Below are 16,354 nucleotides of genomic sequence, written 5' to 3'. Positions count from 1 at the left end.
TATAATTTTGAGAAGAGTAATTGGGCCAGCCACGGTGTAGGGTGTTGATCTGCTAAGTGATGGTAATGGTAGAAGGGAAAGCAGATGCGGACAATCGGGACGAAACATTCCATTTATATATGAAAGCGGGAAGTCACGCACCCGGGCGATCAACCGAAGAGTAGTGCTGTTCATTATTCTTGTCGCAGTAAAATATTCAGTGGGCGTACAATAAATATGTATGTACAGTGGTGCTCATCATGGGAGCACGATTTTGCGGTCCCGTCTCTTGGAAAACGAGATCTTCTCTTTGCGTGGTTCGCGTCCAACGTGATGTCCCATCAGCTCCTGCGCCTCCGTCAGTCCCTCTAAGGACCACTCAAGGGCGACCTCTGTCCTCGCCTTGAGCTTGCTTACGTCGTCGTGTGAGCTCCATGCCACAGGATGCCGCATACTCATCCACATATACAGTACCAAGATCTTGTGGAGGGTCTCGAGGACGTCGAGGGCTTGAACGTTGGACTTGGGTTGCCCACCTTCTGTCATTTTTACCTCCGTCTCTCGCAATGCCTTGATATACATGGTCTCCTCCAAGCAACTGACAAGATCGACCTGGAACTTCTCCCGATACTTGGTCATGAAGTCTCCGATGACCTCGATGAGCCGCCTGTCCCGCCACGGTATCGGCGCCATCACGATTGTGAACTTCTCCGCCGTCGTAAAATCGGAGGCGTAAGTGTCCACGAATTCGGAGATGGTGTCGATGTTGTTGATTTCGCAGAACTCGAAAATAGGATTGGTGCGGGCGCAGAAGCGGTGTACATCGATCATCGTGCGGAAGCTTGCGCCAGGTGGGAGGGCGGTTGCAGCCTCTTGCCACGATGCTAGGGTGGGGTTCTGCCTGGCGGCTTTCAAGGGTTCGAAGGGAGCCGCGATGGCGCGACGGAGGAAGGGCATGTCTTGCTCCCGTACAGTAGCAACAAGGCCAACATTCTCGTCGCCATCCTTATGGGCACCATACCGCCCAGCACGGCCGGCTATCTGCTTAGTCTGCGAAAGCGAAAGAGGGCGCTCCTGCACACCATCGAATTTGTCCACGGATTCGAGGATAACTCTTTTGATTTTTCTGTGCAAAGCTTGATTGACATGGGTGGAGCAAATCGAATTTCGCTCACTCACAAGTTGAGGCCCATGCCGATAGCGTCACTGCCTATCAAGACATCGTAGCCGCTGTCCTGGTCATTGAATAGGGCTGCCTGGGAATTCCGGACCTCTGGGGGTAATCTGCCGTAAACGACCGCGCACCGCAGGCCAGTGACTTCCTCGACCTTCCGTTTGAGACCGAAGACACCCTTGCGAGAGAAGGTCACCATGCAATCGCCTTTCCGAATTTTCGATAGATCGCCGCGTAGACTATGGGGTTCGATGCTTAGAGGTGCTAGACGCTGGTAACGATTCACGATTAATTCATCGCCAGTGCCCTTCAGCATAGCCTCGACGATGGGGACTGCCGTTTCCTCTCCGCAAAGATGCAGTTCTTTCGCTGCTATCCCTAGGATGGCGTTCGTCCAGCCGCCACCGCGGTATTCATCAGCTAGCATCTGCACTTCATCAACCACAGCAACGTCGTATTTTTGATGGAATGAGATCATTTCGACCGTGGCACTGGTCAACGGTGCGAGATCCGAGACGAACTTCTGTTCCTCTCCAGTGATGAGATTGCACAACCTAGCGTATCGAGGATCTCCGTTCTTATGCACAGCTGGTTTTCCATCGCCAACATCGATGGTATCGTCTACGAGATCTTCTGTTGGTTCATTTTCAGCTCCCAGCGGAAGAATTTGGCCCAGATTGAGGCGTTCCCAGATTTCATGGGCGAGAAGTCGGAGTGGACCAGCGTAGATGCCAACTCGAGCCGCTGCTAAAGCACGCAACGCGTTATATGTCTTCCCGCTGTTTGTTGGGCCGACGTGCATAATTACCTTCCGACGCATCCTGCGAGCAAGTTGGAAGTTTTCCGCGGGGTAAGACGCGTCTACTGCCGTGACAAGGTTCTCAATAGAGTCGAGAGTGGAAGGGGAGATGATGGTGTCCAAAAACTGTCGATTGGCGGGGTCCGTTGCCCAAGAGAACAGAACGTTTGTGTATACTCGATCGGCGAGTGTGCCAATCGGTAGGTCAGCCGCATTCTTCGATAGCCTGTCCAGGTAGTATTTCTCTCGTATTTCAGGCGTGGAAAGCTCTCCGCGCTGCACCCTTTGAGTAAACTCATGAAGGAGGTTCTGAGCGTCGGGGGAAGGAATGCCAAAGTCATCTAACCGTTGGTGGAGGCGCGGCGACCTAGCCCAGGATTTGACGCGACTTTCGAAGTATTCGACTACTTCATCAACATGAAGTGGTGTTTGGGCTTGCTGCCTCCTTTGAGGCGGTCGACCAGGGGAAAACTTATGCGTCGATGGCTTGGAGTAGTCGCCGCCGCTTCCTGAGCTGCCCCCACTTCTAAACCTTCTTGTCATTAGGCCATTGAGCCCTCCGTTTAGCCATCGTTCAGGACGTTCATAAAATTGGAATAAGGAACGGCAACGGAAGTAAATTGATGGGGAGCCTTGCATTCCCGACTGGCAGAATCAGCGTGTTTGTTGGAATCTGCAAACTTTTTAGCGGAGCAGCAAAGCATGAGCAGAGAACACAGCAATCCCACCGGAAACACAGCTGTCTGTGGTCGAAGTTCAGGTCAGGATAATTCTTTCAGCGCTTCACGTGATCCCGCAACTTTCGGTTGTTGTGCGTCTCATTTTCCGACCTTTCGTTGTCAGTTCAAGAAACAAATGGTGGCGCCTGCGCGGATAGCTGCCTTGACTCGTCTACGATGCTCAATATTCCAAACATCATATAACCCGACATCTGTACGAACCGGCGCAAAATACCTACGCGCCAGGCTTCGAGGGCCTTCAATGGCCCAATACTACCCAGCCGCGTTGAATCTCTCGCAATTGGCGAGGGAGTTCCCCGAGCTTGAGATCGTCGACCCAGACGAGGAGCAGCGGATTCAGGATGTAGAGGACAAAAAGAAGCGTGGCAAGGGTGCACCGAAGAAGGCCAAATCCAAAGGTACGCCAACATGCTGTCTGTTGTATTGCTCTCACTAATGCTTGTGCTTCTAGCCGACAGTCGGAGAGCTACCAGGAAAAAGTAGACGGAAGGTCGATACATCTACAGGTGCACTGCTATGTACTACATTTCTGCATCAACATGTGCCCACCATTCCATTGGGATCCACAATTAAACCACCCAGAGCACCGAGTTCGCGTAACGTGTTTGAAAACATCTCGTTGAATCCTTCCTGCAAGCCCATCCTTTCCAAAAGGACCTCTAGATCCATCGTACTGCCTTCTTCATTCGTAGTAGCAAGCCACTCCTCCAGACTCGCCGAGGCGCCCACCAAGAGACTTCTCAGCCGCGTTCTCTCCGTCTGGCTCATGGGGGATGATTTCATCCCTGCCGCAGCATCCGAGGCATCGACGACGAGGTCTACGCCGGCAGCTTGCGCTGGGTCCCAGACTTGAGACTGCAATGCTGCTACCCACGCTTGGTCTAGATCATCTAGCCAGTCCAACACTTCCTGCAGCGCGTCTCGGTCAGGGGGATATCCGGGTATGCTGGAGAGGACTTCGTTGGTGAGTCTTAACAGGAGTGCAGTGCGCAACGAGGTCGACGGGTCTATCGGTGGTATTTGGAGGACCAATATCAATATTTTCTGCGCGGCAGCGAGGTAGGATGATAATGTGGGCAAGTGAGTGGTTGGCTCGGAGCTGTGGATCGGTTATGCATGAAAGACGGTAATGACGACCAGTCCGCCCACCGTTTCTTGTATCCTCGCGTCAACTCAAGGAATTGTTCATCTAGATGGTCAACGAGCCTGCGCTCTTGCACCGCTGAGAGGGCTCGCTTCGGTAAGTTCATTGACTCAGGAATCAGGGTAGCCCAGTTTCCCAGCGCCTAATTGTCATCAGATGGTTCACGTTTTCCGGCAAATTCCCAAATCACCGGGGCAAGCGATTTTACTCGACTTGATTCGAGCATCAAATATTTCCCGATACAAGATTAAGTTCACAGAACAATGTTTGCTACCCCCCAGCTGACTTCTCTCATCAGATGAAACTCTTCCTCTACAAAGTTGTCTTTCTTCCACCTCCATGTAAATATAAGTACCGCGAGAGACGAGCTGGTGCGTCTTTCGGCTCCCTCTGCGTTATGGTAGCCCCATGGATCGCAATTTACGCCCCTAGGGCTTGCACCGCGTGAACTTCCTGTTCATCTCTTTCATCATCCGCTCGTACTCCAGACCCCACCATCCAAACTCTTCAGACCATAGCCCGTATTTCTGCCGAGCCTCCTCTACAGCCTTCCGTGTTTCCTCTGCCGTCAAGATATTCTCCCCCGGCTGACCATCCAAGAGGAACGGTTTGTGGTCCGTGTAGTGCACGATGGATAATTCCTCTTTCAGCTCTTTCCAGACAACTGGATTCCTGCGCTTGATGGCTATGAGCGCGTTGTAGATGTATGGCAGACGCGCTGCTTTGGCGCCAAAATACAGGTTCAAGAACGATTGCTCTGCTTGTAGAGCTGGGTATCTCGCCGTTTCGGTCTTCTCCTTCATGTCCTGAAGGACGGTCGAGGATGGGCGTATTGCCAGAACACCCGCGTTAAATGTCAGGCTGAAGCCTCGGACGTCTCCCGGGCCGTAAACGTCGGGGACGGCAGCAAAGTCGAAAGGAAGGTGGAACAGCTCATCGAAATTCTGACGGACGAGCGTATCTGCATCGAGATAAACAAGACGTTCGACGCCCATCTTGTCGAGCGACCAGACGTGGAGCTTCGTAAATTGGTCGATGAAATGCCACCGCACGCCCTTGCCACCGCGTGGAGGGGCGATGCGAGGAACGGCTAGTAATTCCCATCCAGCGGAACTGCTTATGCAGAGGGCTTCCTCGGATACTTGGCCGTCGATGTACAGCAGAATGAGGCGCGCAGGGGATTTCGCGCGACGGATGGAGTGGGCGAGCACCGCGGTGGCTATCGCGTAGTTGTTTGAGTAAAGGGTGGAGACAACGGCCAGGGCGTTCGGATTTGAAACGTTCGATTGAGCGTGTACGACGGGGAAGGGATTCCTGACGCCGATATTTCAATGAACTGCCCGTGGAATATTGGGCGGGCAAACTCACAGTGGTTGATAGTCGTCAAATGGGCTATATATTCGCCGCCAGCGATTGACCTCGACCAGGAGGAATATCGTCGCAGCCAGGAGCAGGAGCAATGTCGCAGGCAAAGCATATCTATGGAAGAAATTGCTTTTTCGTCGAGGAGCAGAATCGTTCGGGAGGATTTGGTACGAGTTGTGGTGGGTCCAGCCTGTGAAGAAGTATTGAAGGGCCATTCTTACGTGCGAAGCACTCAGCCTCGATAGAATAAAGTATTTGTACCTCGGTGATATCACCGGGTGCGACGCAGAATCAATCCGATATTGCTGACGCTACACTACACGGTTCATCATCAACATCACCGTGCAATCAGGCGCAACAATAGCCGTGTGAGGGGCGACACAATCAGCAAAGTGAACGACTCACTGACATGATCGATACCATCACAAGTTACGAATTAGAAAGCAGTTCAGATCAAGGGCGTATCAAATTGATGGGCGGGGCGCCCATAGCGCCTGGGACGGTATCGCGAAATTGGCCGTGATGAGTCGCTGGCAACGAAAACATATCAGCGTTCTTGTACATAGTTCATAGTTCAAGCTTGAGCCGGGATCTTGAATCATATTCCTCACCGGCAGCTCAAATGAGATACATAGCCCATTGAAGAGTGGCAGAATGTCCCCTAGTATTTGTTCAAATTGAGCGCTGACATTACGATACTACTTTGGGTTGCGAATGCAGCATCGCCGACAACGGCTGCACCCAGTGTCCCAGAAGACTGATCTCCAGTGACTTGGGAGAGGTTGCGTGACCGAAAGGCACTTATAACGCATCGCTCCACCTTGGGTCTTGCGACTTACGGCATCAGAGCCAGTAGCGAGGGCGGCAATAACGAAGAGGGCGATGTCGGCGAACTTCATGTTTTCTGTGGATCGAGAAGACTAGGGAGTGCTCGGGTACGATTAATGGGCGACGTTCTGACCTTTTTGTTTGGTGGTGGTGGTAGGGAATGTGTTTTCGTTGGCGAAGAGGGCTAGCTGGGACTAACTCGTGAACGTTGACGAACGCGAACAGAGAGGCGAAAGGTACACTTACACCAGACGATGCTGTGGAAGTTGGTTTGACACCCTCGCACTACTGGGCCTTTTATGCCTCGAAGAGTTGCGCTTTCACAAGGCTGGCATCCCAGCACGGTTAAATATGCACACCATGTACTGGGGTCGTTGTGTTCCTCCCCAGTGTCTTTGAATGCCCCGCAGTACGTCCTCTCGAGTCAAAATGCCTTGGCTTGGCGCAGATGACCAAACGTTGGTTCACAAGTACAAACGAGAAATTGTGAGGATATGTTTGCAGCCTCGGAGAGGGGCTCGGACGGGGTCGCTGGGCCGCCTCGCCGTGCCGTAGGTACCTTTCTTGGCCAACACCATATAAGCAGTGGTCTGCTACCAACGGTTTGCTCCTGGGCAAGATTGACTTCGATGGTTGGAAGTTATCAGATCGGGGGAAGTATTGAGACTCTTGCGTGTACCAATACTACGAGTAGTTTAGCTCGAGCGAATTAAAGATGAGTGGGTACATGCCCATAATTTCCTCAATGAGACTTCCCGGGTCCGCCGCAAGAACGTCGGGTACATCGTGATTGATCAACCCTAGAAGTAATTGAGCCAACGAGGGGGATTGGTGGTTGAGGGCAGGCACGGATCTACGAAGCGAAAATGGATGGGACGTGGTCGAATAGCGCCCAAGTGTTTACGCCTGCAAACTGGTTGAGATTGACATTGCTCTGGAGTATCATGACCTGTATTGTATTGCAAGGTCAAATTGAACTACATCATAGAGACAATGACGGGCAGCTGTAAAATGATCGAGATGTGCAGAGTGGGTGCACGAGAAAGGGAGTGAAGCCGTTGCTTGGCCAGCACGAGATCTACGTTACAAGCAAATGGTTACATAGGCGCAAGCGCCCATTAGGCTTCAAAGACCTCGTAGTCAGGCGGATTGAGAAGGAAAGGAATCAGAATACAAACTTACAACAGGTTTTGTTCCAGCAATACAGTCTGGCCCCTCCAAATCCCACACCACGTAGCTGCAATTAGGATCTTGCGAACCTCCATCCTGGTTCCGTAGCATCCTCGACGAGGAAGCGGTACCACAATAATGATATGGGGGCGGTGGAGAGATGCCATAAGGAATGAGCGTCGATATACCCACCCCACGGAGGGAAATCGAACAGCTCAAGCGCGGTTGCAGCCGTAGTAAGGAGCACAAATAGTGCCGCACTGGAAGCGAACGGAGGCCTGTAACTCCTGGGCTCATTCGGGAATCTCTTGAGTAGAGTCATCGAGGCGGGAAAAGAATATAAGGCCCAGAGGATATTGTGGGTTAAGCCGATGACGAGGTTGAAGATCATGTTGTACGAGTAGTCGAACCGCGGTAACAAGGACAGATAGAGGACATGGCCAACATAGAGGGTGCAGCAGAAAAGCGACCAAGCCTTATGGGCCATGGAGGTACGTTTGAGGCCGCCAAACGGCCGCGAAGTAAGGCCACTCCGCGTGGAGGGGTACAAATGAAAGTGTCGAATCACTGTATAGTATAGAGCGAAAAGGATGGCTAATGCCGCTCCAAAATAGTCCAATTTCTCGGTGGTTGGCAGATCTAGCAACTTCTGAGCTCCCCTCGGCCAGAAATCAACCAACGGAGGCACTGACCTCGGGTGTGGAAGACTGACGACCATAGCCATGCATTGATGCTGACCATTGCCCAGATCGTATAGTAAGTCTTCATCGGGTGGTCGGCTGATACGTGTTTGCGTATCATCGACAGCCCGTGCGCGTGCGCCCATAGGTTCAACATCGAAAAGAGCACTGAAGCGGGCTCCTGTATGCCTGCAAGGCGCCAGAACGGCCATTTTCCATAGTATTGTTGCACTGCGCGGCCACTTGCCACATCATTTGATGTTACACTATGCATGCAGTCATACTTGCAATTGTCGAGACAGGTCCAGCCCGTCAATCGCAATGCCAAAGGTAGGTGTGGGCGTTGTATTTGACATATTTCGAGGTCGCACTTAGACACGCAGCGATTAAATTGTTGCGACCGGTCCCCCGAAGATGCGACGGCGCCAGAGATGAGTGCAAGGACGATGGGGACAAAGACGAGCATCGCCGACAGTTGGTGTGACCGACTGTGACATCGGCAAGCCTTCCACGTGCCCTTCAAGGGAGGACTCAGGGGTGAGCGCTAAAGATTCTCGTCTTGCATCAAGTTTACCAACTTCTTGGAGTCCCAAAGTCTTGTAGACAGAAGGTAAGTAAGTCACAATTGTGCTTCTTCGACTAATTAACCATCATCCACTCGATTATGGTCATTTACAGAGCCGCACTCGGATTTCAGTTCTATAATTACAGAACCGCTCCAGCAGGTAGTGTCACCTTGAGTTGACGAAAGGCTATGGTTCGAACGTCGCAATCGTACACATTTTCATCTCAGCCGTACTTTGCGGATCGAGGTGCATATGGCACTGCTCACCCAATAACTGAACGAATAAATGTCAGTTGCCTCGAGTGTCTTGAGCTTATGTCAGAATTCTAACGTTAATGTACAAAATACAGCCGCATTCAAGACCTATAGTATCGTACTACTTCCCAAAAGGAGTGGGCTCGTATCATTATGGGGTATCCTCGTTCTACCATAATTCTGTCTCGAGACTTACCTCTAAATTAGGTAGGGCACCCAATGAAACCCCATAGATTAACTTTGACCAACGCACTGGTCCTGGGATACGGCTTGGACAAGCAAATACACTATATGTTCGACCCGAGGCCCGCAACGGAAGCAGAGCTCACTGCCTATCACGACAGTGATTACATTGACTTCCTCTCAAGGAAAGTCGATGTTCCAATGTTCTCATCGTGGGATAAGCTGACATTTGTCGAACATAATTTAGAGTTACACCAAAAAATCAAGTAGGGATGAAGCAAGCAATTGATAAATTCAATTGCGTTGAAGATTGTCCCATTTTCGCTGAAATGTATGATTTCTGCCGGATGTACGCTGGCGGCTCGTTAGCTGGCGCAAGAAAGCTGTGCGCAGGCACCACAGATATAGCAATCAACTGGTCCGGTGGACTTCATCATGCGAAACGCGGAGAAGCTAGTGGCTTCTGCTACGTCAATGATATCGTGCTAGGGATACTCGAATTACTGAGGTGGGTTCAATGGCATCATGTGTTATATTGAAAGCTAAATCCGTATCAATATTTTCCACAGGTATCATCCTCGCGTATTGTACATCGACATTGATATCCATCATGGCGACGGTGTTGAACATGCATTTTACCAGTCCAACCGAGTGATGACGGTGTCCTTCCACAAATACACCGGTGACTTCTTTCCAGGAACAGGGAAACTAGACGATAATGGCCACGGATCCGGGAAATACTTCGCAATCAATGTCCCTCTGCAAGACGGCATCGACGATGACATGTATCTGACAATATTTAAAACGGTCATAGACGACACTGTGACCGCCTTCAGCCCGTCAGCCATTGTACTCCAATGCGGGGCGGACTCTCTAGGTTGCGATCGTCTTGGCGCGTTCAACCTTTCCATCGCTGCTCACGGGGAATGTGTCAACTTCGTTCGGGCGTTCAACGTACCGCTTCTAGTTGTCGGTGGCGGAGGATACACCATTAAGAACGTCAGCCGATGCTGGACTTACGAAACCGCGAATCTCGTTGGTGTAGCCGTTCCCAACGAACTCCCAGCTACCGTATACGACTCTTTCTTCGAAGACTCGCATTGGAAACTACACCCTCCGCTAACGGGTAACATCGAGAACCAGAACTCGCCCGCGTCGCTCCAGCGAATCACCATGAACATACGAAATAAACTGCGGTATCTCCAAGGCGCGCCCAGTGTCGCTATGCAAGAGATTCCTCCGAACATTCAGGGTTTACTGGCAGATGAGGACCGCACCGGGGAGGAGAAGGACGAAGACAGGGGGACAGGACAAGCGGGGGAACGCCGTAATGACCGGCATACAGCGCGTAACGATTTCTATGAAGGTGATAACGACGTTGATATTGGTGATGAGGAAGATAGCACTCGCCGCGCCGCTGCCACACCCAAACGTGGTAGGGGCAGTCGTCGCGGTAGGGCGCGTGGAAGGCCAAGGACATCCACCGCCACCGCGAGCACGGAGAATGCTGACGATGGCGAAGCGACGCCGACTCCGCGGCGAGCTCGGGGAAGAGGTAGAGGAAGGGGTCGGGGACGGCCAAGGAATGTGGACAAAAACAAGGAGAAAGAAAATGAAAAAGAGACGGACAAAGAAAGCGTCAGCGCTTTAGAGGCAGACAATCCCGCAACACCAATGGATATTGACGCTGCTGCGCCGTAGCACCGTATTAGTTTACTTTCATCTTTCATTCATGGAATAGTTTTCGGTAACATACTGTGAGGGAACAGACAAGGCAGTTTTACACTGTGATTAAGTTCAGAGTATGTTATGAAAACACTGATGACTATAAGTACAAATATGGAAGACTACACACGAAGCATACATTGTCCGAGATCCCGAGTGTCCAAGCATGAGGAAAGAGACATGTCGCGATACATCCATGGAAGAGTCGAGTCGAGAAACTACAATGAAATAATCAGTGTTTGTAGCGAAATTACAGCGCAAGTCAAATGAAAGGATCAGGATTTTAAAGCAATATGTGTTGTCTCCACAAAGAAGCAGAACAGGTCTGAAGTTATATCATCACCGAAAAAAAGACAGAAAGGAGACTCACACATAGTCATACATCATAATCTATAGCCTGAGGAACAAGGAGTTAGTGTACTGCGCGGCATGATGGAAGGAAGAATCAGAATAAATTGGCAATATCGTGTTGTCCTCAAATCGATGAGATCGGAACAGGTCTGAATGTATCTCATCCGCAAAGAGAAAATAAGATCTGCACTTACGATAGCATCAAACAGACAGAGCCCTCATCGGTGGTAAGGCAGTATGCACCCGCATCCACTTCTGTCTTGCAGGTGCCGATTCTCCATAAATCCAATCTTCCTCGCGTGTCTGCGCATCGTCGTCGTCCTCGCCGTCGCAGTCTTGCACATAAACACCGACGCCGGAGCCCTCCTGCGGGTCAAGAAGAATCTCAATACTCGAGCGCTTGCGCCCTGCTTGCAACTTTCGTAGCGCAACAATGAGGTCCTCGGCGAGAGGGGTGGCATTGGGTGGATCTTCTCGTATCTGTTCCCAGCCAACTGGCGGCGACCCGGGAGGCGAAATAAGAAAGTTCTTCTCTATCGGTGGAGGTCGCAGGTAGTTTGCCTCAGGGACAAATCCTACCGAGTCCTGCGAAATTAGTGGATTTGGATCGGCACGATAGACACGCAGAGTGGTATGCGATCTGCAGCAACGAACGGTCAGCAACACATAAAAGGGAAATCTCTCGAATCACATACTGATCTAACGAGCTTTCGATTATTATGGGATCAGACTGCAACTTGGCTGCCTCTGCATGGTCGTCAACTTCAAATACCACGATTATCCGCCCAAATCCAGGCAACGGCACCCATTGATTTATTGAACCAAAGGAAACGAAGTGGCGGCGCAGCGCCTCTAGAACGTTAGGCGAGAAAAATGACTTCGGGAGGGACGTTATCGCAAGAGTATTTGTTTTCTCGTTCTTCGGCGACGACGGCCTTGACGAGGACGCGGATGAGGAGATGGCTACACAGGTCATGGTGGGAGGGCTAATAGTGAAGAGGTCCACCAAGAAAATGAGCCTTTTAACTAAGAGGATGATGTAAGCACTACCGCCTAATTTAGCACTGCACTGCCTCCTCGTACCGCAACCGCTGCTCAACTAAGTACTGGAATCACTGGATAACAAAGCTAGTCTGTCACACGCCTGACTGTCACACAGTCGGTAATCCCGGTAGCGGCGCCGCTCTCGTTAGATTTCTACCGCATTATTGATTTGATTTGTAGATTATTACAGTTGCAACCTCCGTCCCTCACCAACAGGATATTGAAGCCCTTACTTCTCGCGCAGCCTGTCGGCGGTCTGTGCATGCTTGGCCTTAAGTGCATCGACCTTTTCTTCCTTGCTTGCGTCGTAGGAAATAGTGGCCTGATTAAATCTAATCCCACGCAACCGCAGTAGATCAGACACGTATAGAAGGACTGCCATCAATTACTCACGGATTCTCCGGTGATTTCTGGAATTGCTTAAACAGCAGCTCCTAAGCGGAGGGTCAGTACTGCGGCATGCGATGCAGTACTCTCGAAGTGACGGACCTTATATTGCTGCAACCGCAATCCAGGATGCTGATGAAACATTCAATTCAGCAGTAGATCTATCACGTTTATGCTAATCGTGCTCACTTCCTTGCGCACATTGGGCATTTCGCGTTCTTGGTAGGCTTCAAACGCCCCTTTGAATCGGCGCTGCAGAAACGTCAATGCAAACAGTCACAGTGAGCGATCTGAGAAATACCTCTGGATGTCGTTCGATCGATGCTGCCTGTTGTCCAACGCTGGCTTTATCCATCTTCGCCGTGACAACTTCTAGCAGATCCAGTGCATTATCAATACCCGTCGCCGCGAAGCTTTCTACTTCCTCCGGAGGTGCAGGTGCAGTGCTCTTCTCCGGAGCGACCAAGCCGCCTCCAGCAGCTATTGCACCAGGCCCTGCAGGCTTGATATCCTTCGTGGATTTCTTTGCCGCCTTGGGGGCAGCTTTCTTAGCCGCGGCGACTACAGTCTCCTCCTCAGCTAGCAGGCGGGCGTTCTCAGCCTTACGAGCGAGATCAGCCTTGCGTTTCTCCTCCTTATCTTGCTGCTTGGCCTTTCCTCCTTTCACGCTATCGTCCTTCCATTGATCTGCCTCTTTGCGCTCCTGCCACAGTGACCATGATTACGATCGGGATCACGGATACTAGAGCGAGATGCGTACAGCGGCAGCGGCAGCCTGTTCTTGCTTCTTGGCTTCATTTTCTGCTTTCTTCGCTCGACCGCTCTCCTTCTTTGCATTTCCGCCTTTGGGAGCCATGATGGTGCGTGTAAGGTTGAGGTAAGTCAAATGGGAAGAAGTTACATCTTATCTTATCGTGATGATCTTATCTCATCAAGAATTCTTACGGCGCTAACCTGAACGTTCAAACGGTCACCGGTCAAGTTCAACGTTTCAATCAACGACAAAGTTGTTACTGAGTACTTGAGCTAAGAACTCAAAATCACCCCCAAGTTGGTGAAACCCAACACAACTATCTCTTGTTGAGTCCATTGCATTTTCTCCAGGTTTCTTGTAGGACGCAGTTCTAATTTATTTGCTTCGTTTGCTTCCGTCACCAATATGATGAAAATATCCATCAGCGACGTTCACTGCGAGCCCCTCATTCAGAAATCTGGACAGCTGTTGAACAGGTACTTGGCACCCGTTCCTAAGGTGTGCTGCATCAGGAATCTCCGAATCTCTCAGAATATCGATGTCATATTGAAACCCGGGACGTTATGGGGGGCACTTATCCTTATCGTCACTATCCTTATTCCCTTCTCATGCACCTATGCCAACCATATGCGGACCCTCATATGGGCTATGCTGGCGTTCCGACACCTGTGCAGCACCTCTTCGCCACTCAGTATAGCCTAAGGCTGCATAGCTTTAACACTCTGTCAATGCCGGTCGTGAAGCAATAGGAGGTTCAACCCACTCAAGACTTGGGAGCAACCGCCACCCAACACGTAACACACAGACTACTCCCACCCGCCCTACCGAAGGTGTGCTCTCCTCGACGTCCAAAGCCAAGTCGTCAATTAGCCCTGTACTACCGGGTTAGCGAATGATAAGTCTTCCAGCAACACGGTGACACTTGATCTACGACAAATATCACGACTAAAAGACCCATTCTTGTGCGTAGTTCCGTGGTATGCGTCTTGACGACCCGGTATCCGGTTGAACGTCTCCGACTGTGTCTGGAGAACACAGGGAAAGGCCCGATATCAAGGTCGAAATGTCGAGAAACGACTTTGCTTGGGCGTCCTCGAATGCTCGACATGGTCGTTTGATCCACCCGAAGACCGACGCAGACACGCGAAGAGCTCAAATGCGAGGGCCTAGTTGTTGCAAAAAGCGGAGCTTTCATCTTGCTTTCACCCATCAACAATGCGCGGCCTTCACTATCGTAAAGTCTACTGCGATGGTAAGATGTTTCAGGCTTGGGAGCACTGCGGATCACATTCATGATTCAAGTCACGAACGACCGCCCCCGATCTTCGAGGAGGAGGGCATGAATGGCTCAACGGTCTGAAAGCCCATTGACTCGCACGCACACTAGTTTGGATGCGCCCGTACCCCAAGATCACGGAGGAATACACCCATACATGTGTGCCATTCGTCGTCGACTCCAGGCTACATGGGCCGGCTTTCATGACGATGCAAACACCCTTCATGCGCAACATAATTGGCGAAATGGCGAGCGCCCGGATAGAAGACTGTGATCAACCATACTCTGCAGGTTACTTTCCGAAGATCAGTCGCGCGTTTGCGGAGCACTGAAGCTGTGTTCGACAACATATGCGCATAGCGCTCTCAGAGGGATTGCGAAATACTTGTTTCGCCATCGACAAGCATCACCAAATTTCAAACTCTGTCCAAGATCTTGTAGGGATTGGACCGTGTATAACGTACGATACATGGTCTATTGTATGTATTCTATCGTTTGGTTTTCTTCTTGATTCGGTCCGTTATCGACCGCGGCCGCACTCTTTCTTCGGTATTATCTTACTTACTTGCACATCCACACTCTGTTTAGTTACGTCTACTACAAGTATATATAGTACCTACCTACCTATAACAATAAAAAGTTCAGTTTCCCCTCAGTCTAATGCGAGAGTCCGGGCTATGACGTTCAAAGTGTCCAAATAATACTTCCGAACAAATAACATTTGCCCGAACATTTCTGAACTTGCCGAACATTTTCTATAAGTTGCCCGAGCATTTTGTGTCACTTGGCCGAACATTTCTTAACTTACCGAACATTTTCTGTGTTTTGCCCGAACATTTTGGTTACTTGCCCGAACATTCTTTCTATACCGAACATTTCATGCTCGGGCGCTTGTGGTCATTATTGACCGTGGGAATATAGATTAATGACTGTGTGAGTTCTTGTTTCTGACCGTGAGATACTCCTGAGAAACCCTGAGACCTATCTAATCAATCATCGATCATCATTAATCCTTAATCTAATCTTCGGCGATGAATCCTTTATCTAATCGCGATCGTCAATCTTATCTCCGTAAATTAGCGCCCCCTAGGCAGCCCCCTTTATCTCCCCTTTATGCATATCTTGTAGTAGAGTCTTCGCAGTTCCCAGTGAATCCTTGGCTGTACACAAAGGTGCAAACTTGATAGAGTAATAACTAGTAGTACTCGCAGTACTCAGCTCAATTAGTACAGCACTAACACTAGAGATCTATGTATGCAAGGTCAATGACAAGGGTGTGATAAGGCTGGAATATATAGAGTTCAGCTTATATTAGCGCTATAAAGTCCTCCAGCATCAATACACATCTTATCTAGTTCCATTGGTACAGAGAATAGAAGGTCTGCGACCGAAGCTTGCGCATTTGTCTTAATTCCCACGGTCAGCAATAGCAAAGTCAGTACGCAATATTCCCACAGTCAAGTACAGGTATTCCCACAGTCACAAATCCCTTTGGGCCTGTCAGGGTCCATTAAGAAAAATGTTCGGGCAAGTAACCAAAATGTTCGGGCAAAGCACAGAAAATGTTCGGTAAGTTAAGAAATGTTCGGCCAAGTGACACAAAATGTTCAGGCAACTTATAGAAAATGTTCGGCAAGTTCAGAAATGTTCGGGCAAATGTTCGGAGATTGTATTTGTTCGGAAGTATTATTTGGACACTTTGAACGTCATACCGGGCAGTCGCACGCGGCGCTGCCTGGTTGCGTTTCCGTCTCTTCCGTGCCGTTCGCCATGTGCGTTCGGTTTCCGTCTTTCCTTCCTATTTCGTCTTTTGGTGGGAACACCACACATTCCCAGTCCTCGCATTCCTACAATCTACAACTTGAATTTTCCGAAGCTCGACCTTGGCTTGCTTATTGGCTTCGCCCAACAGTGGCGACCTCTTAACTACTAGGT

At 50.3% G+C, this 16,354-nt stretch overlaps 8 protein-coding genes across 8 annotated transcripts; 2 read left to right on the top strand and 6 right to left on the bottom strand.

Moving 5' to 3' along the window:
* Window positions 1-237: 237 nt before the first annotated feature.
* SUV3 (RNA helicase) lies at window positions 238-2,591 on the bottom strand (the record flags this gene model as incomplete). The annotated part of the gene is made up of 2 exons (XM_036771247.1): window positions 238-1,105; window positions 1,159-2,591. 2 exons carry the CDS (start codon window positions 2,589-2,591, stop codon window positions 238-240), a joined length of 2,301 nt encoding a protein of 766 aa, XP_036637092.1.
* Window positions 2,592-2,807: 216 nt separating this feature from the next.
* Window positions 2,808-3,175, top strand: PC9H_001596 (uncharacterized protein; the record flags this gene model as incomplete). The annotated part of the gene is made up of 2 exons (XM_036771246.1): window positions 2,808-3,090; window positions 3,144-3,175. The coding sequence occupies 2 exons, from the start codon at window positions 2,808-2,810 to the stop codon at window positions 3,173-3,175; spliced, it is 315 nt and encodes a 104-aa protein (XP_036637091.1).
* A 51-nt stretch (window positions 3,176-3,226) lies between these two features.
* PC9H_001595 (uncharacterized protein) lies at window positions 3,227-4,062 on the bottom strand (the record flags this gene model as incomplete). Its single annotated transcript, XM_036771245.1, has 3 exons — window positions 3,227-3,791; window positions 3,842-3,978; window positions 4,027-4,062. 3 exons carry the CDS (start codon window positions 4,060-4,062, stop codon window positions 3,227-3,229), a joined length of 738 nt encoding a protein of 245 aa, XP_036637090.1.
* Window positions 4,063-4,264: 202 nt separating this feature from the next.
* PC9H_001594 (uncharacterized protein) lies at window positions 4,265-5,416 on the bottom strand (the record flags this gene model as incomplete). Its single annotated transcript, XM_036771244.1, has 2 exons — window positions 4,265-5,150; window positions 5,205-5,416. 2 exons carry the CDS (start codon window positions 5,414-5,416, stop codon window positions 4,265-4,267), a joined length of 1,098 nt encoding a protein of 365 aa, XP_036637089.1.
* Window positions 5,417-7,272: 1,856 nt separating this feature from the next.
* Window positions 7,273-8,345, bottom strand: PC9H_001593 (uncharacterized protein; the record flags this gene model as incomplete). The annotated part of the gene is made up of 2 exons (XM_036771243.1): window positions 7,273-7,838; window positions 7,892-8,345. The coding sequence occupies 2 exons, from the start codon at window positions 8,343-8,345 to the stop codon at window positions 7,273-7,275; spliced, it is 1,020 nt and encodes a 339-aa protein (XP_036637088.1).
* Window positions 8,346-8,633: 288 nt separating this feature from the next.
* HOS2 (histone deacetylase) lies at window positions 8,634-10,583 on the top strand (the record flags this gene model as incomplete). The annotated part of the gene is made up of 5 exons (XM_036771242.1): window positions 8,634-8,732; window positions 8,795-8,857; window positions 8,907-9,085; window positions 9,130-9,390; window positions 9,452-10,583. 5 exons carry the CDS (start codon window positions 8,634-8,636, stop codon window positions 10,581-10,583), a joined length of 1,734 nt encoding a protein of 577 aa, XP_036637087.1.
* Window positions 10,584-11,159: 576 nt separating this feature from the next.
* Window positions 11,160-11,934, bottom strand: CBP1 (carbohydrate-binding module 1 protein; the record flags this gene model as incomplete). The annotated part of the gene is made up of 2 exons (XM_036771241.1): window positions 11,160-11,598; window positions 11,654-11,934. 2 exons carry the CDS (start codon window positions 11,932-11,934, stop codon window positions 11,160-11,162), a joined length of 720 nt encoding a protein of 239 aa, XP_036637086.1.
* A 297-nt stretch (window positions 11,935-12,231) lies between these two features.
* PC9H_001590 (uncharacterized protein) lies at window positions 12,232-13,245 on the bottom strand (the record flags this gene model as incomplete). The annotated part of the gene is made up of 6 exons (XM_036771240.1): window positions 12,232-12,334; window positions 12,396-12,436; window positions 12,492-12,521; window positions 12,579-12,641; window positions 12,691-13,092; window positions 13,150-13,245. 6 exons carry the CDS (start codon window positions 13,243-13,245, stop codon window positions 12,232-12,234), a joined length of 735 nt encoding a protein of 244 aa, XP_036637085.1.
* Window positions 13,246-16,354: the final 3,109 nt, after the last annotated feature.

The sequence above is a fragment of the Pleurotus ostreatus genome (genome assembly GCF_014466165.1).
Source record: "Pleurotus ostreatus strain PC9 chromosome Unknown scaffold_1, whole genome shotgun sequence".
Lineage (NCBI taxonomy): Eukaryota > Fungi > Basidiomycota > Agaricomycetes > Agaricales > Pleurotaceae > Pleurotus > Pleurotus ostreatus.
Note: the sequence above shows the minus strand (reverse complement) of the source record. Positions and strands in the feature narration are given on the sequence as shown.